This window comes from Lutjanus erythropterus, chromosome 5 (genome assembly GCF_056507025.1).
Source record: "Lutjanus erythropterus isolate fLutEry1 chromosome 5, fLutEry1.hap2, whole genome shotgun sequence".
In the NCBI taxonomy this organism is placed as follows: Eukaryota; Metazoa; Chordata; class Actinopteri; order Lutjaniformes; family Lutjanidae; genus Lutjanus; species Lutjanus erythropterus.
Window position 1 is genome coordinate 17,080,557 of NC_139321.1, and position 18,727 is coordinate 17,099,283.

General features: G+C 39.5%; 1 protein-coding gene and 1 long non-coding RNA gene across 2 annotated transcripts in view; both read right to left on the reverse strand.

The window, feature by feature from the left end:
• Positions 1-672: 672 nt before the first annotated feature.
• The window catches only part of LOC146326617 (uncharacterized), a 42,684-nt gene continuing 24,629 nt past the window's right edge, over positions 673-18,727 (reverse strand). The window contains exon 3 of the long non-coding RNA XR_014770574.1: positions 673-1,117. This is a non-coding gene — a long non-coding RNA (uncharacterized LOC146326617). The remainder of the gene's footprint in view (positions 1,118-18,727) is intronic.
• Positions 15,469-17,323, reverse strand: sox3 (SRY-box transcription factor 3). The gene has a single exon (XM_084718913.1). It carries the CDS (start codon positions 17,093-17,095, stop codon positions 16,193-16,195), a length of 903 nt encoding a protein of 300 aa, XP_084575039.1. The 5' UTR covers positions 17,096-17,323; the 3' UTR covers positions 15,469-16,192.

Genomic DNA, 18,727 nt, shown 5'->3' on the forward strand with positions numbered 1-18,727 from the left:
ATGCCTGATTAAATTATATTTTTGTACAAGTCTGAGAGAGTAAAAGGAAACATGGGACACAATGTCAAAGGTAACATTTTCATAAACAAATCAATTTTAAAAGCAAAGATGATTATAATAGCACATTTTATACCTATGTTATCAGTAGGTGTTAATAGTTTTAGCTTTTGAAGGCTTTTAACACATTTTAAATTGTTTGAACTGAATTCTTGTCTCTGACAAGGGTAATTTCCCCAAAGGCACAGAGCAAGTTTAGACATTAAAAGAATTTAAGGAAGACAAAAACATTTCATTTCAAAATTACATATATTTCATGTACATATAACTTCGTAAACAATACATTTACCAAAAAAAAATTGAATTGGTAGTAAGAATTTTAAAGTTTATTTTTAGTAGAATGTGACTAAACAATCAACCATCTTTCTCCAAAATGGCGTACTGCTCCTTTAAGGACCAAACTATAAATAGGAAAAAAATTAATGGAAATGTAATAGGCTAATATCATCTGATTATATGAGCTAACTAATATATCTGGTTCTAATCTACATATTTTAGATTAAATAGCAGATTAATTCTTGTAATTGACACAGATGACAATGGTGTTTCATGAGCTGACAGGGTGTGTCATCTATTTGACAAGACATAAAAATAGTTGTCATTCATTCATGCATTCATTCACCATTTGTTTACTTCACTAATAACTTCTGTCACTCAGGTGTCACACTGTTTTTATCACCTTTTATTAAAGTTATGTCTGATTCTGCATGGCATACTTTTTATTTTGTGTCCATTTCTGGATAAATCATTCAATAACTTGCATTTCTTGGACAGAAAACATGTAGGACTCAACAGGCTCAAACCAGTAATCATGATAATGTGGAAGAAAAGAGAAATAAAAGCTGTCTGATCAATAAAGAGGCTGTGAGAGTGAAGGGTTTGTTTATGGTTAAAATGAGTCAGGTAAAAGGGCGGTCTGAACGGGACACGCCACGTGAGTCACAGGTGGCGCAGATTATGGTGTGATGCCAGTGAAGAAACACCTAACTGTAACCAACTGAAATCATTTAACAACTTGACGTGTTGGCTCCAGGTTCTGTCTGCGTGTCCAGGCTTCCACCTGCAGACAAAAAGGTCACAAGAGTTACCTTCTATAGACACCTGATGTGCTACCGTAGCTCGCTCCCTGTCACGCATACATTTATAAACACAGCAGCCTGCCTATGTTACTGGAGCTGCTGTACTGGGAACACACCCTCCGGGACAGGAATAACAGGCCACTCCAGAGCATGAGGACATCGGAGACACAGTGGCACCATAAAAGCACGATGACTCTTTAACGTCTCCTTATCTCCATCCCTAATCCTCGGCCGCTTCACCGTCAGCTACTGTTTACACCAACCACAAGTCAAGAGTAAAGGCAGAAAATGGACTTTCTTAATTTTGAATGACTGAAGTCCACTAGAAAGCCATTGAGGACGGCCTCTAGTGTGGAGGGAGCCTCATATTGAATACGGATTGAAATTTACATGACAACTTAGGAAAAATGCTTTTTTATTACTCATTCATCCTCTAAATCACTTGGCTCCCCCGCTCCTTTCCTCTGCCTGAGCTATTAAATCACCATCTTGACCCTGCGACCTGGGGCCGCAGCCATAAAGAGCCCCCTGTGGGTCAGAGGCCTGATTGTAACATTTGAATATGAAATGGACTTGGTTGGGCCTGGAAACAGCCCCATGCGCTGAGACACAGGCTGACCCCCAGGAGAGAGGCCTGCCTCAGCAGCCCCGGGCCCCGGAGGCTCCCCTCTTCTCTCAGCGAGGATTTACTTGGACTTGAGGAGGAGGGAGAGGCAGAGAGAGGGCTGAAGTCGGGGGTGGAGGGGTGAAGCGGGGTAGGGATTCAGTGAGAGTGAGGGAGAGGAGAAAGAGAGAGGGCAGACATTTGAATAAGACAAGAAGCGATTGGTGTTTGCATGACAAAGGAGCCCGCCATCTCCCCTGATTGGTGTCACAGTGCGGCACTAAAGCCATGCAGCCCCCCCGGGGTGGGGTGATGTGTGGAGCACAGGCATGTTTATGCATCCAAGGTGTGATATTAGGGAGGGATAGAGGGGGCCCGTCGTCAAGTTTCAGGGTAAGAAGTTTGTGCGCATATTCTTGAAAGGAGAATAAGTTTGCATTATTCTGACGATAAATTTACAATTTTAAGTGAAAATCAAGTCCAAAATGTTTGTTTTTCTCTTTAAAGGCTTGAAACTTTAAGAACATGTACAGACAACTGTAGAGGCTTCACTGCAAGATGCATTAACAGACCATTTAATATTTAGGTCTTATTTTCACACTTTGGGCAGGAGTATTCAGATCCTTTACTGAAGAGAAAGTACAAATATTCTGTAACAAGTAGGTTCTGCCCGCTACTGAGTTTCTGGGGCTGATGCCAATAGTGATATTAAGAAATTAAAAACAACTCTGACATCAATATATCAGCTGATATTCTTTACACAGAATATAGACACACTTTTTACAGCGGTCCCTCAAAAGTGGTTAACACCTGTGTCAAAGATATGTAACGGAGGCAGGATGTTTAACATCTTAACAATAAACTTTATTGTCCAAAATAATAAAGGCACTGACACAGTAAACTTTCAACAGTATTTTTAGTACTTATGAATAACTTTGAATAAAAAAAAACACCAAAAGAAAAATATATATGTATATATTAAACTTGAATTAAGAATAAGGTTCTAATAAACAAAACAATCTATTAAATGTTTCATTAAAAAAAGTTTACATATCAGACAAAATATGTGCTGATACCAATATAGCTGTGATAGGCCGATATCAGGCTGATTATCAGGCTCGATTGACAAATTAAAGTTCTGCAAGCAAAATTACAAAAGTACAAACATGAAAACATACTTTAAGTGCCAAAAGTAAAAGAAATCATTGTATTTCATAATAATATATATTATGATTGTAATTATTGATACATTAATGCATTCATCACTTTAATGTTGCAGCTGATAAAGGTGATCATTTGTATACTGATGGGTAGTTTGTGAATTTCACCCTAATTATTAATAGCCTTAACTTTATCTATAACATTTTATTTTTGACTATATTTTGTATTGATCATCTGAATCAAAAGCAAAAAGACTTAACTTATCAAGAAATGTGGAGCAAAAATTCTAATATTTTCCTCTGAGATGTCGTGGAGCAAAAGGATAAAGTGGAAGAAAGTTGAAATACTTAAAGTAAAGTTCAAGTACCCCAAAATTGTACTGAAGTACAGGACATAAACAAATGTACTTAACTGTCTTACACCACCATTTTATGCATTCCTCTCTATCATTTATGATAATATTGTACTCACCAAAGTAACTTTGGTGATTTGGAAGTTACAACAAAGTCCAACTGGGTAAGAAACACGAGCATTCAGGCGCTCAGGTGGGCTGTAAAGCAGCCAACAGTTTAGCCGGATTATCTAAATCACTTAATATTTGGAGGGAAAACCAAAAGTGATGGTAATACACTGCCATAACATAGAAACAGTACAACACGTTGAAGCAGGAGTTCATTTTATAAACTTTGGTCAGAATCAGAACCACTTCATTCACCAAATTTAGGCCTGCAGATACACGGGAACTTGACTTGGTGATACAGCAAAGTGAAACAAATAAAATTAAAAGTCAAAAGGTTACGTTAAAAAAACATACACAACAATTATATACAAGTTATAAATACTATACAATGGAGCCACACTGAGCTGATATCATCAGCCCAATATTGGTCTAATACAGCTTTATCAATCTATATTGGTATCGATGGATATGTTGTCTGATATTTTTTTACACACATAATGCAGGTTGTTTTTATTTTTTTTCAAACAGTATTTTACTTATATTTCATGATTTTTCTTCAAAATTCAAGTTGTTATATTTGTTTCTTTGTTTTAAATTTACAGTTATTTATAATTATTAAAAACACAAGTGAAAGTTTACTGTTTCAGGGAACTGACATCATTTTGGACGAAGGAATATTGACCAATATATCAATATCAGAAGTTTTTCACTCCTTAATATTGGCTTCTGCCCCACTACCATAGAATTTAACCACAATAAGGTGCAAAAAATAAAGTAAAGTACAAATAAAGAATAATAAGTCAGCTGTGTGTGGGTGTTGTGTTATTCATTTGCTATTCATCGATTCTTTCCAAGTAACTTTGAGTAACCTGGGAGTTTGTTTGAAACTTTTATTACTGTCTGACTTTTTTTTTTTTTTGCCTCATTTGACTATTTTTCTCAAAGTCTCCATGTTCCCTGATCCCAACAGTTAACTTGGTGAATACAATTTTATTATCACTAATAGAAAAAAGCTGACAAAAGCTGTGAAAATAAGTTGCAAAACAACAGCATTATACTTTACAACTATGTCTAAGTGTCCATCTCTCTGGTTTGCTGCCCTGTTCCCCACCTGAACTCCTAACAAGCCTCGTAATCATTCCGGAGAGGTGTGAAAACCACCACCCTTACTGTCCCCCTGCTGGGCTGTCAGTGGAGTCATCAGCTACTGCAGGTGGACCTCTGGCACCAGCGAGTCCTCCTGACCATCCATCTCCCTCCTGCACCCACTCATGCTGCCACCACCCCTCCTTCTCCTTAACAGGAACAATGACAATACAAGAACAGAGATGAGAGAGGATCATATGAGCAGGCAAATCCGGGCACTATGAAGGGGATTTCACAGCTCAATAAGTTTGGACAATTTGTTTACAATCCCCATTATTACAGCCCCCTTTGGGAGTAGGTGTATGCATAAACATTGATTCATTTTAGATATTGCAGATTAGCTGGGAGAGGGTGCACTCAGGAGGAGAATGATGCAAAAAAAAAAACTCCTAAAGTGCAAGAAAAAGTACCACAGGGGGTCCCAGAGAGGAGAGATGAGGATGGAGGAAGCGCGAGTGAGAGTTAGCGAGGTCACACGCTCATACACACACACACAGTGGACGGAAGACACACACACACTCTGACCCCCTGCAGAGAAAGCCTCCACAGGCTCATCTGGGCAGTGCTGCTGGCCCTCAGGGACACACCTCCAAGAGAGATGGCCTGACTAACTCTCCATGGCAACTAATCAATAAGTGACAGAGTCAGTCAGGACTGACCCGTAGCCGAGTGTGTGCAACCTCCCCCCATGTTCCCAGGGTTTACACTCCCATAAACCACACACACACACACAAACCGGACTACACTAAAAGACAAAGTGCTCCCAACCTGACCAGTGCCCCAAGGAAGATACATCTTTACTTGTACTCAGGGATGAAACAATTACCGATTTCACGATCAGTATTACTTTCAACCTTCAATTATCATGATTATATATAACATGTTTGATTACCGCACTTCGAAGAACTCACGGTGCAAAACACCTGGTGGTAATCGGGTGGTCCTCCGCACCTATTATATTTGGTCTGAACGGGATGCATGCTGTGTCCGTAGTTTTAACCAAGGCTAATATATTTATGATGTCCAAGTAGAAAAAATTAAACTGCTTTTTCAGGTTGTACATTTGGATTGTGGACTGTGTGTAACAGCAACATCAATGGAAGCAGCAGACTTTACCAGAAAAGAAAAAACAAGCATCCGATGGCAATACAAGAGAAAACGACACATTTTTTCTGTATTCATATTTGTTTTTATAACGTCTTACAATCAGAATGACAAATACTGGATATAGTGGGTGTTTAAAAGACATTTTTGGTGACAAACAAGGTTTTCAAAGATTTTTGCAGACCCTCTAAAATATTATTGGCGAGCCTTTCAGGGGGTCCCAAGTGTCAATCAAGGGATCTCAGACCCCCCAAGATCCTCTGTATTTCATACCATGGATATCAGCGTATATGTTCTCTGATATTTTTTAACAGAATATGATGCAGATTGCTTTTACTTAAATGTTTTTAGATTTTAGGCAGCACTTTTAGTGTATTTGATCATTTTTCTTAATTTAAGTTGCTCTATTTGTGTTTTTTTAATTCATAGTTATTTATATTTTTCTAAAAATGCCAGTGAAAGTCAATAATTTCATTGCCCTGTTGTCATTATAGATATTAGATATATATGTAAGAGTATCAGTCAATATGTGAATATCCAATCTTTTTACTCCATAATATCAGTATCAGCATCAACCCCAAATACTCAGTATCGCGCAGGCTCTGGTTAGGATGCCATTTCAAATTGTTGAGAGATTTTCGATGGGGCTGCAATTAATGATTATTTTCATAGTTAATTAATCTGTCAGTTACTTTCTCAATAAACTGATTAGCTGTTTGGTCAATAAAATGTGTTTGTTTTGCCAATTATTTGTCACAGAGGACTAAAGAAACCAGAATTTATTCACATTTAAGAACCTGGGATCATACAATTTGAACTTTTTCTTAAGAAATTACTAAAACCAACTAATTAATTATCAAAATAAATAATTGGCTATCCATTTAATAGTCGACAGCAACTAACCAATAATCAATTAATCCTTGCAGCTGTAATATTGGAGATAACTATGTGGCAGTATGAGAAACAGGTCTGCAACTAATGATGATGATTATTATTCATCTTTATTGGTTTCTTGATTAATCAATTAGTTGTTTCAGTCGGAAAATGGTGAAAAGCCCAAGGTGACGTGCTAAAATGTCTTGTTTTGTCCACAGCCCAAAGAAAGTCAGTTTACCAGTGCATAGGAGTAAAGAAACCAGAAACTATTCACATATGACAATCTGAAATTAAAGAATTTGGACATTTTTTCTATAAAACAACTCAAAATTATTAATCAATTATCAAAATAGTCTGCAATTAATTTAATAGTTGACAACTAATCAATTAATCGATTAATCTTTGGGTGGGTGGAATTATTTCAGTGTGTGTATCAGAACTTTTTGTAAAGTTTCAGCACATTTTGAAAACACTGTGCTTATAATGGTGATTATTTTGGTCACTATAATCATGATATGAACTTTTCATACTGTTTCAACTGTACTCGTACTTTAAGTGCATTTGACACTATACCTTTTTTCAACATATGTGAGTGTTTTTGTTTTGTGTATGCGTCTTGGGGGGTGGGGGTGGGTGGGGTCACACACAGGCACAGGTTACTGACTTAACACAGCTCCTGACAATAGCGATATGATCAGAGGGCTTCTGATGGAACCATTGTGCGTCTGTCAATCTGTGTTCCTTCTCACTGTCCTCGACAAACACTAATCAATATCTGTGGCCTAGATGAGAGGCCTAATCTTCCCCCTTGTCACCCCCTTAAGTCTTTACCCCTCCTCCAAATCTGACTCTGCATTGTCTTGCAGCAGTCCCATACTCTCCTCACTGTCCCTAGGCGTAGTATATACATTGGCACACATACACTTGGCCCCATTTTTTTTTTTTTAGGCTTCCAAGACAGGTCAGAAGTGAGGTCAGAACTCGAGTTTGGCAAATTAAAAGCAATGCTACATGCTCCAGTGTTCATAGACAAAGTGATATGTGCTACAGAAAGGGACCATCTGCAGCAGACACACTTTTACACACTCGAGTGTCTAGCCTGGTGCCTGAGCTTTCCTTAAAGCACATTAGAGGCAACCATTTGTATGTAATTGCCCTTACAGGTTATTCAGGAAGAGGCCTCTTAATCCAGTTTCATTAGTTGTGTGTGTGTGTGTGTGTGTGTGTGTGTGTGTGTGTGTGTGTGTGTGTGTGGTTTTACTCATCTCCCTGCAACCACAATTACAAGCAAAAACAAGTTCAAGTAAACCCTCGTGAAACTGAACAAAAACGTCAAAAGGATCCCCGACAGGAAAACTCTCTAAACATACAACCAACCAGGGCGGCAAGAAAACAGAATCCTCCCTTTTTCAGCTGTTCGTGTGATTTGTGTTTGTTTTGTTTGGGACAAAAGAGGCGGTAATCCCGTCTCATATTTGACACGTCTCATATTCACACACACCTGCTGGGACAAAGTAAACACACCTTCAGAGTCAGACACCTTAATGGATGACCCTCGCATTAAAAACTTAAGTCAGGATAAACCCTGAAGCAGGCATGTTGACATGATATGGTATAAAGGGACATGTCGATTCCAGATATGATTGATGAGAAGTGGCCACTTCACAGCTGACTCCTGTATACAGTGTGTGTTCAGTCTGTACATAGGTCGAACAACAGCATGGCCACAGTGCCTGGCAGTTAATCTTCTCCCCAGCTTGAACAATACCACAATTTAATTATTTAAAGGGATAGTTTGGTTCATTTGATGTGGGGTTGTTTGAGGTTCTTCATGTGTTACCTGCAGACAGCAGAGAGGAGTATCAGCACGTAAACTAAGCAATGAACGGCTGTGGACAGTCAGCAGCAAAATTTATTTTAGCCGCTTAAAAAAGGTCCACCTTAAAAAAATCTACGTCAGCTTAGGTGTACCACTTCACTTTGCTGTCAGAAAGCCTTTTCTGACATGAAACCACCGTTACACAAGTCAAATATCATTCTCTCCAACCCAACCAAACTCCATGGCAAAAATAGTAATTTTACCTCACAGAACACAGGAGTTGCTTTTCTACTTCAGTCACAACCAATTAGTTAAAAGGGTTGTTCGTATTCACCAGAGTGAATGATGAGTGAAGCAGCGGTAGACCAGCAACTCCTGTGTTCTGCAAGGTAAAATGACTGAATTTGCCCATGGAGTTTGATTGGTTTGGAGGAAGTGATATTTGGCTTCTGTAACTGTGATTTCCCGTCTGAAAATGCTGCTTAGTTTCCATGCTGGTACCAACCAGCATCTACTGTAGGCAACACACTGACTATGGATAAGTACGTCATTCAACCCTACTTAAAAAATCTTCCACATTAAAAGTTTGACTTGGACTAATTTCCAGGAATGGAAGTAACAAATTACAACTACTCAAATTACTGTAATCAAGTCATTTAGGGGGTACTTGTACTTTAATGAGTATTTTTTTTCCAAGACTGTGATTTTAGTATTACTTAAGTATTGACTACACTATGTAATTTGCACAGTTACTTTTAAAATCATAATTAGTTACTGCGCAGTCCTACAATTTGATTTAATCTCCAACCCTTTCATGAGGAGTTTTTCAGCCAATAAATTAAAAATAAAAATAAACACGAAGAACACTTGCAGAACAAAACAACACAGGATTTAGGAGTAGAACTGTCACGATAACAGAATTTTAAAATTTGATGCAAAACTAATATTTGAAAAAAAAAAAAAAACCACTATACTATAATTCCACACACAAAAAAACACAAACAGTTGCACATGCTGGAAAAAGATTTATTGTCACATGTACCCAAAGATGTATTTTCCAGGGGACACGTGGCATAGAAAAAATATTGAAGTATAGATACTTTTGACAATCTAAGTTGGGAATAATAAACAGAAACCAGAGGATAAATAGAAACAATCAACAGAACCAAATGTTAAACATCAATGGCTAAAAAGAAAGTTTTTGAGAAGAAATCTTTGGACTTTTACTTAAATACTGCTGAGGTGTCAGGTGTTTCTAACAAATCCTTCAACAGAGATCTCCCGCATCAAATCAAAATCAAAGGTTTGGCTAATACAGGAAAAAAAAAAAATCAAACTGATCCCTTTTTTTGGTACTTCAAATGTAATTTTGTAACTTCAGTTCGCTTCTTTACCTATCTGAACCTATAGCAGCCTGGGCGCCGGAAAGTCTCTCAGGCCTTGATTCATCTAATTTACTTTCCACTGACATAAACACGAGTAACTGGCTGCTGGGCGGATGCAGTTTCTTGAGTGGCGGCATGCTTGCCTTTGAAGCATTTCCCACTCAGCATTCCTTGTGGTTGTGTAAGGCATGGCGATCCAACCACAGCTATCATTAATGAGACATTTGCATCACGGAACAAGTCCGTCGGTGCTCACATACGTTCAGGCAGGGAGTTGAAAATTGAGGGATGCACTTAAAAAGAGAGGAGAGGTATAAAAATGGTCAAATGTGATTTTGTAGTGTGCGCGGTGAGTGCTGTCAGTGAATGAGTGAGTGAGTGGGTGAGTGAATGGAGAGAGGATTGAGAGGACGGTGCAGTGGAGAGGGATGGCTCTCAGTGGGTCAGCCCAAAAGCCCTGACCCCCGGAGGATTTGATGCCATTTTCCCACGCAGGGAGTCGACCTGAGAGGAGCTCGTTAACAACATCTGCCCCAGTTCAGGGAGATTAACCCCACCCCCCCAACCCCCGCACCTCTACACACATACACACACACACACACACACCGCTCAGCTGTCAATCTCACTACCTCACACGAGTCCCACCGCTACGGACAGGCCTGCCCGAGCTGGACAGGCCACTCTGAAGGTCCCTCCAGGCTCTGCTCGGAGGGCCTCCTGGAGATCCCAGCCACAGCAGATCAATACAGTCTGACTGTGTCATAGGTGCAGTCCATAACAGCCAGAGGTGTGAAGTAACAAAGTACAAATACTTCATTACTGTACATAAGTAGAATTTTCAGGTATCTGTACTTTACTTGGGTATTTATTTTGCTGACAACTTTTAACATTTATTGCCCTCATTTTAACACAAATATCTGTACTTTCTGCTCCTTACATTTTCAAAACAGGCTTGTTACTTTAGTTGTAATGTAACTGAGGGGAATTACTGATATTTTTATTTTGCGTCACTGCACACTGACTTCCAAGACTGATTTCAACCTAAAGAAATGGAACAATAACACACAGAAAAGATGACTACTGGGGTTCGTCCATCAGTTCATACCACGCAAAATAAATGGAACCTGATTAAGCTGATGTTAAAGATGTTACAGGATGAAAAACAACACTAAAGACTTAACAAGATGAAACACAATGCAACAAGACAAAAAACAACGTAAAAGACGTTACGACAAAAAGTGCAAAAAAGACAAAACAGCATGACAAAAATTATGTAAAAGACAAAGGAAATGTAATAACAAACAAAGGTAACAAGAAAGAAAACAATGTAAAAGACAAAAAGTGTAAAAAAGACCAAAGAACTTTACAACATGATGAAAACTCTGTAAAAGAGACAACAAGACAAAAAAAATGACGTACCAAGATGTAAAAGGCATAAAAGATGAAAGGGCTGTAACAAGACATAAAGGACTTAGCAAGAAGTAAAAGATGCAAAAGGACGAGAAAGACATAACATGACAAAACAGAAAGATACGGAGAGTCAAGCGTGGAGAAAAACTGAGGTTCAGTTAGCTTTGCACAGAAACAGCTTGTAGAAATATCCTTCAGAGGATTACTTTTTACTTTTTTAGTTTGAGTACATTTCAGAGCCTGTACTTTTTCATTTCCACTGTAGTTAAGAACTTGAATCAGTTCTGCTACTTCCATCTGTACTCAGTAAAGTACATAAAGTGGACTTTTGCCACCTCTGCCAAGCGCACACATCCGTTCATCCATTACACTCAAACTATGCTGTTTGGTGATGTCTGATCTGTACATCAGAGGAGGTTCCAGATTTGAGTGTGAGATTGCACGTCAAGTCGAGAACTTGCTCAGAAGGTGTGTTCCCGCTGGAAGTCGCCAAGCAGGTCAAACAGGCGAGCTAGTGATGTCACCAACGACAGGTCTGTCAGTCAGATTTGTGTAATGACTTTTTCCACTCATCATGCTGACGTAAAAAGAGACAAAACACGACACTACTGCATTTTACCACCTTGTTCACAGATACTCCCAACAAGACATGCAAGCGGCGGGGCATGTTCTGACATAATATGAGATGAAACACATGTGAAAAAACAGGATCGGCTGAAGCACGGCCTAGAGCACTGCCGCTGTCGAGCAGGAGCCCTGCATGCGCTGCACACACATACATAGATACGCACAGACACACACAGTGGCAGAATCCACTGGGAATCCGCTGAATCCATGTTCTACAGGGCTATAATTAGGTTAGTTTTTGGAGAGGGGGTTAAACAAACAGGGGCTGTGAGGTCATAGGCAGATGGAAGTGGGATATGCCTGCACTTGCTGAGTGGGCACAGAGCTCCACATGACAGGAGAGAGAGGCCCTCCGGGCGCTCAGCAGGGGGAGAGTGAGGGGGGACGGGGGTGATGGGGAGTCCAACTCGGATGGCCTCACTGCCAGAACATTCAATCAATAGCTGCGCGCGGTCCAGCCACACACACCTTTCCCCGAACGATTTTCCCTCCTCAATCATCATTACATGTGATCTCATGTGAGAGAACTGAGCTTTACTGAGAAGATATTATGTACTTTAATGAGGTTTTTTTTTCAAGACTGTAATTTTACTCTTACTTAAAGGTCCAGTGTGCAAGATTTACAGGAATCTATTGTCATAATATGGCACAAATGGAATATAACATTCATAAGTATGTTTTCATCTGTGTATAATCACAAAAATAAGAATCACAAAAAGAAAAAACTAAAGAAAGAAATTAGACATATTTCACTATACTGGCAGATGCAAAGCAGAATCCTCAACATTTTGGCTGAAAATTAACCCAGAACTTGGAGTTGTGCAGGTGAAAGTCATCCTGAGGTATGGACACTGGAAGCCAGTGCTGAGAGAAGCTCGGTCTACACAGTACTATGCTATAAACGGCATAAATAAAAAGCCAGGGTGACTTAAATAAACATAAAATACGGATGTTTTGAGTTATAAAGGACAGGGTCTCTGCAGATGCAGCGACCACCACACACTACTGGGTCATAAGTGATGACTGATGAAGGAATTATGTTTATGAGTAAATTTTTCTTTTTTAAATAGCTGCACATTATACCTTTGACCCACAGCACAGGAGCTGTGCAGGTCAATGTCATCCTGAGAGAAACTCAGTCTGTACAGTATAATAACATAAATATTGGGATACATTCATAGTTTTTGTTGTTATTTGAATGTCCAGGATAACTTATATATATATAATAGATATTAACAACAGTTTTCACTACAAAAACAAACCTGAACACTCAGTGTATTACACGTTTAAAACCAGCCACGGCAATTACGCAGACAACAACACTGAACTAATGCATGAAAACTGCTGTTTATTCAGTTTGCTCAGTGGGACGTGTGAAAAACATCCTCTAAAACAATGGTTCTCAAACTTTTTTAAGTCAAGGAACTAACTGACACAAATTAGACCACAGATCTCCATCTGATAAGATTTTTTTGCTTTTAGATGTTTTATTGCGGACAGCGTGCAATGTGTCACTATAATTTTAATACAGCTGTGGTGCTTTGGACAACAATTCTAGTTTTATCTCACATCTGTTGCTCTTTAGATCTTTAATAGGCTTAAAAATTGTAATTCTAATATTTTAATTATTCTATTATCATCACTTATACAGCATCTGGACGACACTTAGTTAAGTTACATATAACATTAAGTGTTGGTGGTGGTGCACCACTACTAAACAAATGCAGAGGAAACACGGACGTATGAAACACATGACCAAACTGTCACACATTCTGTGTTACTTATAGATGGAATTACAGTGGCCATAAATTACTCTCCTTTCGGCGAGGGGACGCCCCCCAAAATCCCCTCAGTTGAGCACCACTGCTCAAATTGTTAAGGTGATAGAAAAGCTCTGGAAGCTGACAAAAGTAAAAACTCTTTCCCATCACAAATGCTTGTATACTACACATACAGCGTTTACATTTACCCCAGTAAGGAAGAGGAACATACCCTGTATAAAGTAAACCTTTTTTTTATCAGTTGAAGGTTTTTATAGCACCTCTACTTCCCGTGTCCATGTCCTGAGGTTACACCATTTTCAGAGTTTGATAAACGGCTAAACACCATCACTCTGTCCGGCCCACAGCAAACACACCTCTGACACTGAGGAGCAGGAAGAGAAAAGCTGCTTAATTACAAAAAAATGAGTTGGAAAGTGTGATTAGGTGACGGGTGGCTGCTGGCACGCTAGAATGACTTAAGACCCTGTCAGTGAATGCAGGGAGGTCTGGATAATCTTTCCCTCCACAAAGGTGCGTGGGGCTAATCCAGGCCGCTGTGCTGAGCTGTGGATCAAGTCCTACAGGGAGTGTGGGAAGGCCAGCGGGACCGCCACTGCTTCGGCCCTCTTGGTGGCCAGAGCTTATTTATCCTTAAGTACACTGCCGCTCCATTCTTCCACACACACCTTTGCATTATTAGAGTGTGTCAGCCACAAGGAGTGTTTTTCTGAATGAGATGCGATTTCAGTATAATTTGTTGAAAAATAAAATCCATCATATAAATTAAAGGTAAACAGATTGCCACAGTGTCGACTGAGTTCAAAACAGCCCAGATGTAAAGGAGCACAACACGTCTCTCTTTGCACATCAGAAACTGTATGAAAGACTCAACACAAAAAAAACAACTGCAATATGCAAATGACTAAATATTAAAATACTTAATTGGATCCTTTTAAGTTATTTATTACATGATTTTCTATTCCAAACAGAAAGCCACAAATAATATCTTCTCTGGGCACATCAGCACCGACATGCAAAGTAAATTTACAGAACTTTTCAAAACAGGTTTCAGGTGGCACCTCTTGTGTTTCATGGGGTACAGCATATTTTTCAAGCTTAAACCACTTTTAAATGTGATCTGACACTCCTTCTATTGCTTTTTTGGTCTTAATAAAATTTATTTAGATTCTTAAATAATTAGTAGAAATATTGTAACTGAATTCTAAAGAATATATTCATGGATATCATATATAGAATATATAGAACCTTTAAATGGGAACAATCATCGAGGGTTCATCCTCATTTACAAGGATGTCAAGTTAACGGTTTGAATGATTTAAAAGTTGAACATGAAAAACACATTCAGCCTGACTGAGGCAACAAAGTTGACAACCCGTGGAACTAAATAGTCTGAATACACCAAGTAGGTACTGAAATAAATGAGTGAACTGTGTAAACTAAAGGAAAAGCATTACAACTTCATTAGGCAAAGACAAAGTTTCCCACCCAAATATTTGAAAAACTAATTCAAAGGCAAAAAAAGATAAATATCCTCATTTTGTACCAACACTAAGAAGCCTGCAAGTTGTTTTTACCAGAGACATCAGATGCAATTGACCTCTGAATTTTGCAAAATCGTAATTTTAATTTTAAGTGGATGTTTAAAATGATACCAAGATTTATTTTTAAAAACCCCAAACACAAATTATAATTATCTCATTTTTTATCTAAGGTTTGTAAAGGTAGTTGCAAGACCAAATTATTTCTATGCTTCTCCAAGAAGATGTTTCTAAAATGAAAATATCACCAGGATTATAATCATAAAAATAACAGATTGTCATTCAATGTGTTTGAAGATCTTTACAGTAACTTTTCGTTTAATGCTCCCCTGGGATTCATCCTGTACTCCAGAGATTTTCTTAAATCAAACTCAAATTTCCAAACCTCACATTATTCACAAAAGACAGAGTCACAAAATCATGTTTCGTACAAATTTATTCAGCATTTAAGAATAGAGGATGGTCTTAAAATATGTAGAAACGTCAGTTTAAATAAACCTTTTCGTTCAGGATAATGAGTAAACATGACACTGTCAAAAAACCATCACAGAAAATAACATTTTTACAAAAACAAATTGGAACATTTTCACGTGACAAAACATCGGGTTCACAAGCTAAAAAGAAAAAAAAACTTACTATAAATAAAACTTGCGTTTGCGACCCGCACAGTCTTAACATTTCATTGTAACCTAGGTCATCATGAGGGGGAGGAGGAGGAGAAAAATAAAAAGAGGAGAGAGAAGACTACAAAATTTGGACACAGTCGAGACAACTGACATTCTACAAATTAAGTGTAAACATTTATGAACCAACTTTTCCATCCAGCTTTTCTGAAATACACCAGCCTCTCTTAATGAGGCCACATGCCTTTTCATAGAGAGAAAATATGGCATTAATTAAAATATAGAAGTCCAATTCTTCTACATAAGTTGATTGCTTATACTTGTGATAAAAAGCCTCTTTGCAATGCAATTTACTCTGACGGGCTCAACGTTCAGTTTCGGTCCATTTTAAAACTTAAAATGGACTCAACTCAAGAGATATTGAGATAAAACTGTGAGCAGAGCGCTGTTTCTTTAGCAACCAAAAAGTTCAAGTATCCGAAGTACTTTTTTTTTTTTAAAGTTTGGAGTCTTTTGCTCTCAGATGTGGGTGAGAGGTAGCGTCCCATTGACGCCAGTCCCTGCGGTCTGATAGTGCGGATGGACGCTGTGTAACCGGCTGCTCTGCAGGGAGGAATGCTCCGCGCTGTCCCCGCCGGGAGGCAGGTACATGCTTATCATATCCCTCAGGTCCCCCAAACACGCCCGCTGAGAGTGGGACGTGATGGCCGGCGGCGGTGAGCTCGGCTCGGTCTTGCACACGGACGCCATGGAGCTCAGTCCCATGGCGCTGGTGGTCTGCTGCGTGTACGCCGGGGACATGCTGTACGTGGAAGCCGCGTTCATGTAAGTCTGCGCCGAGGACATCATCGGGTACTGGAGCCCCGCCATCTCGTACCGGTGCATCTGCTGGATCTGGGGGCTGTTCATGCTGTGATGCTGAGGGTAGGCCAACTGGTCCTGCATGAGGGAGTACGCACTGTTTGTCCACCCGTTCATGTGCGCGTAACCGTCCATGCGCTGCCCCACCGACACAGAGTTGTTGACGGCGTTGGCTCCTGGCGCCAACAGTCCCCCGGGCAAAGAATACTTGTCTTTCTTGAGCAAGGTCTTGGTCTTCCTGCGGGGACGGTATTTATAATCCGGATGCTCCTTCATGTGCATAGCGCGCAGACGCTTGGCCTCGTCGATGAATGGCCTCTTTTCAGCGTCGGTCAGAAGTTTCCAGTCAGCGCCAAGCCGCTTGCTGATCTCGGAGTTGTGCATTTTGGGGTTTTCTTGTGCCATCTTCCTCCGCTGCCCCCGGGACCACACCATGAAGGCGTTCATCGGTCGCTTCACCCGCTCCTGGTCGCTGACACTGTTGTTCTTTGCGCCCGGCGCCGAGCCCGAGTTGGACTGCGGGAGCGGGGTCTTGATCTCGGTTTCCATCATGTTATACATTCAGGCGGCTTTTAGTGGTCACTCACAGGCACATGAAAAAAAAAAAGTTCACAAAACAGCGCCAGAAGTCAAAGAGGTAGAGATACTGACCAGTCTCATAAGAGGAGATGGAAAAAAAGTTCTGCCCAGAGAGGCAAATGTCTCTGCAGGTGCTTCTGATTTCTCTCCGCTCAGAGCTGCTCTGTCTGTCCCCCACGGCTCTCAAACAGAAGTCTGTAAACTTGCTCGCCAAGCTCATCTGTTAATAGGCCTAGTGGCCGGACCATGTGATGTGGATTGACAGCACGACAATGAGGAGCGAGCGACCAATCAGAGCACAGCTCCCATATCCACCGTGTAACCAACCGGAGCGCACAGCGCTGTGTTTTGGTTAGAGGAGGAGGGAGAGGTAAAGTTTTAAAACAGCAACCTGAGCGCTAAATGTTAGAGATTTACAACCTTTATAATCTGAGAATGAAGATGAGGAGTTAACGGAAAATGCAGCCGATTTATTTTTGTTGTAGAACAGGTGTTGCTTGATCGCATCAAAATCATTTTGGGAAGAAATTGCATCCAAAAATAAGTAATTTAGTTAGTTTTCTAAATGTGATGTTATTTTTCTACATCTGGGAATCACTTAAATAAAACAGAGATTCAAACACACAAAACAGTTTTAAGACTGTGTAGAACCACGTAGGCTATATCTTAAATGAAACGAGAAAAGAATACAGGTTTATGTGAGCTCAGGAGGCCTGCAGGGAAACCAAAGTCTTAAGAGATCATTGTCAATAAATTTATTACTAAGGCGAATCCCAACAGGCCGAAATCGATCTAAAATTAGAGCAAATTGCTCAAGTAAAAAAAGTACAATACGAGAATAAAAACGTGCCCTTGGCAGAAATAAAAAATCCTTTCCTCCTTACATGCTGTCAGACACGCCTTTTGTTGCTTTTGTTGTTGTTGTTCGGTGCTGTCAAAACCACTGATATTTTGATTTTTTTTTTCCTATTTATTTTTAATTTCATGAGAACTTTTTTGGACCACCTGCTCTGAGGTTTTTTTTTCTCAGGGGTTTTACAGTTTCTTCGTCGCTGTATGAATTTCTTTTAAACAACTCTAGAGAGTAAAACCTGCCGAGGAGCTGAAATAATTAATTTCCTTAAAATGTTATTAACTCCCGTTGAAAAATATCAATTTACTCTAAACATTTACATATTAAATGTAAGTTTAAAAGTATTTAAATAAAGCAGAATAAGGCAGATAGCTCCACTAACAAAATTAAATATTCAAATTGTTTAAAATGCAATTAATAAGCAAAAATGATCTGATCTCATTGTCTCATAAAATTACCAAACATGGCTTTACCTAAAACAATGATCCTCTGAAATTAATGGCACGTTAATGTGGTTGTGTCTGCAGTGTGAAGGGACCCACAATGTAAAACTTTAATGCATCAACGACCTCTTGTGGAGGGGACGGGCTATCTCTTAACTCCCAGAGGAGAAGAGTTGGAGTTTGGAGACTCTCTGCGCTCCGCTCGGTCATGTGAGCGTCACCGCTCGTCCTAAAAACTCCGCTGTTTGCCGACTTGTTTTCTCTCTGCGGTGTTAATGGTTATTAAAATGATTACCGTGGAGTGGCCTTCATTTGCAT

Bases quoted from the DNA above. Each gene is read 5' to 3' on its own strand.
- sox3 (XM_084718913.1), bottom strand. From the start codon at position 17,095: ATGTATAACATGATGGAAACCGAGATCAAGACCCCGCTCCCGCAGTCC.